At 37.4% G+C, this 6,680-nt stretch overlaps 1 protein-coding gene across 1 annotated transcript in view; it reads right to left on the reverse strand.

The window, feature by feature from the left end:
* LOC128412609 (vitelline membrane outer layer protein 1-like) overlaps window positions 1-1,338 on the reverse strand; it is a 3,419-nt gene extending 2,081 nt beyond the window's left edge. Inside the window, exon 1 of the mRNA XM_053385742.1 lies at window positions 713-1,338. Coding sequence (XP_053241717.1) covers window positions 713-922 — 210 coding nt within the window. The 5' untranslated portion in view covers window positions 923-1,338. The remainder of the gene's footprint in view (window positions 1-712) is intronic.
* Window positions 1,339-6,680: the final 5,342 nt, after the last annotated feature.

The raw sequence follows: 6,680 nt of genomic DNA on the forward strand, positions 1-6,680 counted from the left end.
TAAATCTGGTACTGCCCACCCATCTGGCTGGGTTTTCCAGCCACTCTGGGCAGCTCCCAACTGAATATTAAAACACAATACAGCATTAAACATTAAAAACTTCCCTAAACAGGGCTTCCTTCAGATGTCTTTTAAAAGTAAGGTAGTTGCTTATTGCCTTGGTAGTGGCAGGCGCCACTACCAAGAATGCCCTCTGCCTGGTTCCCTGTAAGCTCACTTCTCACTATATGGTGTTGTATCCTTTATTCCTGAAACTGTTGGTTGTTCTGCCATGTCTCGGGAGAAGCTGTTATTTTATAGTTCCTAAAAGTCACTGCATCGCTTTGTCAGGTGATTCAGCTTCCAGTAAACAAGCTGTCTTTGCTGTTTTTGCAGCCTCGGAAGAACAGTCTGAATCCAGACTGCAGATAGTTAATCCAAAAACTTCTCTTCTTGCAGCTGGCAGACTCCTTTCCTCCCTACTGCTGATTTATGGCCATTTATCCTTATCTCCTTAACACATTCCTTTGTGGATAATGGAGGTTAGGGAGCATTTGATAGCAATTCTGGCCATTTGGCCTAGCATCTCCTTAGTTAAGAGTCCATCCCTGTCCTATTGCTTCCCCACATTTCTTGTTGAGTTCAAAAACTGTGTTCTGGGGAGTGTTCAGAAAAAAAACAAAGGAAGGAGAGAGACATCTGATTGTGACAGCAACCCAACAGCAGACCTTACCTTCAGTGAGAAGCCATGAGCATATCCCTGTGGACAAAATTCGATCGTCCCCCAAGTGCCCCATGGTCCTCCATTTGGCACTGTGAGGATAGAATTATAGTTCTCGTCTTCTGCATGGGCAAGGCAGCTGAAGAGGATCAAGAAGAGCATAGTATTGATGGTAAAGTCCATGGAAAGCAATCTATTCTGAATAATGTGGAAAGAGTCCATCAAAGAATAGCAGCCTTGAGAATTTATAGCCCAGAAATTTCAGCTATGTCACTTAATTCAGAACACAGTAAGAGATTAAGTAACACCACCTGTAGACAGAGTTTCGTTAAAACCACATCATTTCAGCAGTGGCAAGGAACGTTGTGAAACAGGTTGATTCCACTGAACTACCCAGAGTTACTGTGAATCTGATCTTGAACTCAACCAATTAATCTTTGCAATTAATCTTGCAAAAATTAATCTCCTCTGCCTCCACTGTGTACAGCAACACACTTGGGTATTCCGTTGTTGTCATTTAGTCATTTAGTCATGTCTGACTCTTCATGACCCCATGGACCAGAGCATGCCAGGCACTCCTGTCTTCCACTGCCTCCCGCAGCTTGGTCAAACTCATGTTAGTAGCTTCAAGAACACTGTCCAACAATCTCATCCTCTGTCCCCTTCTCCTTGTGCCCTCCATCTTTCCCAACATCAGGGTCTTTTCCAGGGAGTCTTCTCTTCTCATGAGTATTGGAGCCTCAGCTTCAGGATCTGTCCTTCCAGTGAGCACCCTAACAGATACAATGAGAATTCAGGAAAGGTGAAAGACAAGACAAAGTGCCACTACAAGAAAGCACCACCTGTAGATATATTTGCATTAAATACCTATTTTGTATCAATATTGGCTGGGGGTTAAGGAAATAGTTTGATTCTGATAAGCTTCTCAGAGTAGCAGGGTATTTGAGTTGGAACCTCTTCAAGCCAAAATAAACCTGCAAAAAGTAAACTATGCTGTCTTGATGAAGTCCTGCAACTCACTTGGGTGCTATATCCACACCCTTAGAACAGCTACAATGAGAATTCACATTTCACTTTAATGTACATGGGAAAAGTGCAAGAATCACTGTGATATGGGTGTCTAAAGAATTAGAGTTCAGGGTAAGGAAAATACAGATTATCCCAAGAACAATATCAGATCATAGCCCTGTATTTTTAGAAATGCAAGATGAAATTCAATCCACTTTTAGTTGGAGATAAAATGAGGACTTGTTAGAGGATCTAAATTTTTTTGAAAAAGCGCAAAAAACCTTAGAAGATCATTTTGATCTAAATCTTAACAAAGACACCAAAATTCAAGTAGTATGGGATGCCAATAAAGCGATCGTGAATGGTCTATTTATTCAGCAAAACACGTACAGAAGAAAACAGAGAGAGAAAAAGGAAAGGGAGATTTTAGAGGCATTAAAGAAAAATGAAAGATAGCTAATAAACAGACCAAATAAAGAGTCCATAAAACAAGCAATAAAATTGTTACAAACACAATATTCAATGATTATTAACGAAGAAATAGAGTGGAAGATAAAAAGGATGAAACAGAAATATTTTGAGTATGCAAACAAACCAGGGAAATTACTAGCATGGCAGTTAAATAAAAATGAGCAAAAAAATTTATAAAGAAAATAAAATTAAATGACAAAATTATAGACAACCCCTAAGAAATTAGGAAGGCTTTTGTTAAATATTTTACAGAACTATATAGAAAAGGAAGAGAAAAAAGTAAAGATATAGATCGATACCTGAAGGGTAGTACTCTGCCAAGGATAGCAGAAGAGAAATTAGCAATTTTAAATTGCTATATCCTATAACAATACAGGAAATACTAGATGCAATCAACTTAGCAAAAATAGAGAAATCGACAGGACCAGACGGATTAAAAGCAAAATAATATAAGAAATTGAACAATCAATTGATGAAACCATTACAGGAGATAATGAATGAAATCTTAACTTCAGGGACAGCCCCAGAGACATAGAAAGAGGCATATATAACTTTAATTCCAAAACAAGAGGCTGATGTGTTAGCAGTTAATAATTTTAGACCGATTTCATTATTAAATAATGATTATAAACTATTTGCTAACATAATGGCTTATAGGATGAAATTAGTACTGAAAGATTATATACATCAAGATCAGGCCGGATTCCTTCCAGGAAGACAAATGAAGGATAATATTAGGAATATTATTGACATCATAGAATACCTGGAATTGAGAAATGAAAAGGAAGCAGCACTGATGTTCATAGATGCGGAAAAACCCTTCGACAATGTCTCTTGGGAATTCATGGGGGAAATTTTCAAGAAATGAAATTTGGAGATAAATTTAGGAAAGGAATTCAAGCCATATATTCAGACCAAAAAGCAAAATTAATTGTAAATTAGGTGATAACAGAGGAATTCAAAAAGACACAAGACAAGGATGTCCATTATCACCTTTATTATTTATATTAGTGTTGGAGGTACTTGCTAGAAATATCAGAGCAGATGAAAATATTAAAGGAATTAAAATAGGCAAAAATCATATATATTAAAAGCCTATGCAGAATATCTTGTAATTATGGTAGAAGAACCTAAAGACTCTCTCCCAAAAGTTATAGGAAAAAATCAGGAGTCTGGCCAAGTAGCAGGATTTAAATTAAATAAAAACAAGACCAAATTATTAGTTAAAAATTTAAAAGAAGCAGATAAAAAAGAATTGTCTCAAATCATAGGAATAGAAACTCATTAAAAAGTTAAATATTTGGGAATTTGTCTCACAACCAGGAATATTAATATCTATAAAGACAATTATGAAAAATGCTGGAATGAGGTAAAAAGGAATCTAGAAATATGGGGGGGGGACAAATCTTTCCTTATTAGGAAGAATTGCAGCAATCAAAATGAATGCTTTCCAAATACAAACAACACCGGTAATAAGTGATGCAGTTTTCTTTAAGAAGTGGCAAAAAGATATATCCAAATTTATCTGGAAAGGAAAGAAGCCGAGAATAAAATATAAAATATTAACAGGTGTTAAGGACAGAGGAGGTTTCTCTCTTCCAGATTTAAAATTGTATTATGAGGCAAGCCGCATTACTTGGATTCGGGATTGGATTAAGTTAGAAAATACTGATTTATTAGATTTGGAGGGACATGATAACAGATTTGGTTGGCATGCGTATTTATGGTATAATAAAGGGAAGATACATAAAGGATTTTACAATCATATAATTAGGAAAGCATTAATAAAAGTATGGGGGAAATATAAAGACTTATTAGAGCAAAAAACACCCTGGTGGGTAGCCCCAACAGAGGCGATGTCAATCAAAAGAATAAATATGGAGGCAAAATGCCCAACATATAGAGATTTATTGGCAGAAAGAGAAGGGAAACTAAGGCTTAAAGTTTATGATAAAATAAAAGATTTGGTTTACAACTGGCTGCAACATTGACAATTAAATGATGTTTTTAAGGAAGACAATAAGAAATGATTTAGTTATACCACATCTAGATTCCAAAGAGAAATAATAGACGAGAATGGTAAATTATTAAAGTAAACTTATAGTTTATTGTTAGAATGGGAGACAAAAAATGAGGAGGTAAAATCAGTAATGATTAAATGGGCACAAGATATAGGACATAATATACACATGGAAGATTGGGGAAAGTTATGGCGAAGTAATTTAAAATTTACAGACTGCATACTGTTGAAAGAGAATTATATGAAAATGATGTATATATAGTATATTACACCGGTGAAAATTGCCAAAAAGCATAGAACAAGCTCCAACAAATGCTGGAAATGCAAAGAAAAGGAAGGTACATTTTTTTCATATGTGGTGGAATTGTAAAATAATTAGAAACTATTGGGATATGATTTATAATGAATTGGAAAAAAAATGTTCAAGATAACCTTTGTTAAAAGACCAGAAGCCTTTTTATTAGGTATTATAGGACAAGATTTACCAAAAGACAAGAATTTATTTATGTATGCAACAACAGTGGCCAGAATTCTACTAGCTCAAAGACCGAAAAGCGATGAAATACCAACGAAAGAACAATGGCAAGAAAAGTTGATAGAATACACTGAAATGGCGAAGCTAACTGAGAGACTTAAAGATAAGGGCAATATGGTCTTTTTAAAAAGATTGGGAACCTCTTATGATGTATATACAGAAACAATGCACTGAAATGAACTCACTTGCAGGATTTGAGTAATACGCTTACAATGGACAAATACAAATAAAAAACATAAATATGAGGTTAAAATGTGAAGAACTGACTGACAAGGTACAACTTTAATTTTAATACATAAGGCATACGAAATTATAAGCAGAAGAAGTAATTTTGCAATAAACCAGAAAGGGACGTTGTGGGGAGTCAGGGGGACGTAATTGAAAATGTAAAATGTAATTTGAATTTTTGATTATGTTAAAATTTGTTGCAAAATCTTAATAAAAATAATTAATAATAATAAAAAGAACAGCTACAATGAGAATTCAGGACAGAGGACCTGTCACCAAATACTGAAGATAGGAGGTGTGAATGTTCGGGGGGCCACCAGGGGGCGCATTGGAAGATGGCCGACAATAACATCTCTCCAACCCACACGAGGTAATTAAGAGGCTGATATGGGAGTATGCAGCCTCCCTTGCCCCCCCCCAAGGGAATGGGGGGGACTGCCTTGCCAGCTGTGTCCATAATTCACCCCCGGATTCGAAAGAAGGGGGTGAGGACACTTGGCACGAAGCCCTCGGGTGAGGTCGGCTCTCCCTGACGCTGTCTCTAATCGCGCACTGGTTCACATTAGCTCGAAATATATAATTGGAAAGAAGCTAATGCACATACATCAAGTGAAGATCGGGAGTAAAGACTGCTGATTAATGGGATCTCTGTGAGCGGAGCGACGGGCTGGACAAATAAATCAAGTGAAGAATCATCATTAAAAGATTGGTATGTTGGAGTGAAACAGAAAGGGGGGGGAGGAAAAAACTTTTCTTTTTTAACCGTCCCCTCCAGAGAGAAGAATCGTTGCAAATTACTAATCACAAGCAGGAGTTAAGAACTGTGTGGAAATGAATTACTGATCAAAGAGAGGACTGGTGGAAACATCAGGGAATGGAAAGAAAGTTTTATGACGCAGTTATAAATGGAGTTTCGTTAAGACAGGCTTGCCCATAGGAGGACAAGGGGGAGGAGGACCAGGGTCATCGGAATGTGAATGTATGGTTATCGGAATGTGATCTTGACCTGGCAGGGCCCCCTGAGATATAGATTGGCAAGCCTGTGGAAATCAACGGACAGACTGTGGGAATGTTCTTTACGGAGGTGTGGAAATGGCGTCTGTCCTTTATGTGATATGACTCTTGGAGAGTGCAAAACCCACACAGGATATGTTTGTTTTCAACCCATTTGTGAAGATTGTCAGAGATCACAAAGAAAGGAATATATGATAACAACAAGAAGATGAGGAAAATAACAAAGAGACTATCTGGACAGAACTGGATAGAACTGTTTAATTAAAGCAGCAGCAAGAGTGAAGTTTGGATCCCTTTCGGAGCTTGAAGTATGGGTACCCCCAACAAAATTTTAAAAATCTGGCTGTATAATTTGGAACTAATGTGATTTGGAATTAATGTGATTTGATTGGCCTGTTAATAAAAAATATATTTTTTAAAAAAGGAGGTGTGAATGTTCAGTGGAGACAGCCAGGAGTGGCCCCATCTTCAGTCACTTGGATGGTTGTTGACTGAATGGCCAGCCAGCCAGCGGATCATGGGGCCATTGTTGTTGCTGGCCAGTGTGCCTTCTCAATCTGCTGCCTGCAAAGCGGCAGTGCAGGTCTCCTTCAGGTCCTTCTTCAGAGTGAGGCATTGTGGGTGAGGGCGCCCTGAAGAATGCCTGTGTCACCACTTTATGTAAGTGTTTATATACAATGGCTCGAAATGGCTGCATTATATAA

The sequence above is a fragment of the Podarcis raffonei genome, chromosome 4 (genome assembly GCF_027172205.1).
Source record: "Podarcis raffonei isolate rPodRaf1 chromosome 4, rPodRaf1.pri, whole genome shotgun sequence".
NCBI classification, from domain to species: Eukaryota; Metazoa; Chordata; class Lepidosauria; order Squamata; family Lacertidae; genus Podarcis; species Podarcis raffonei.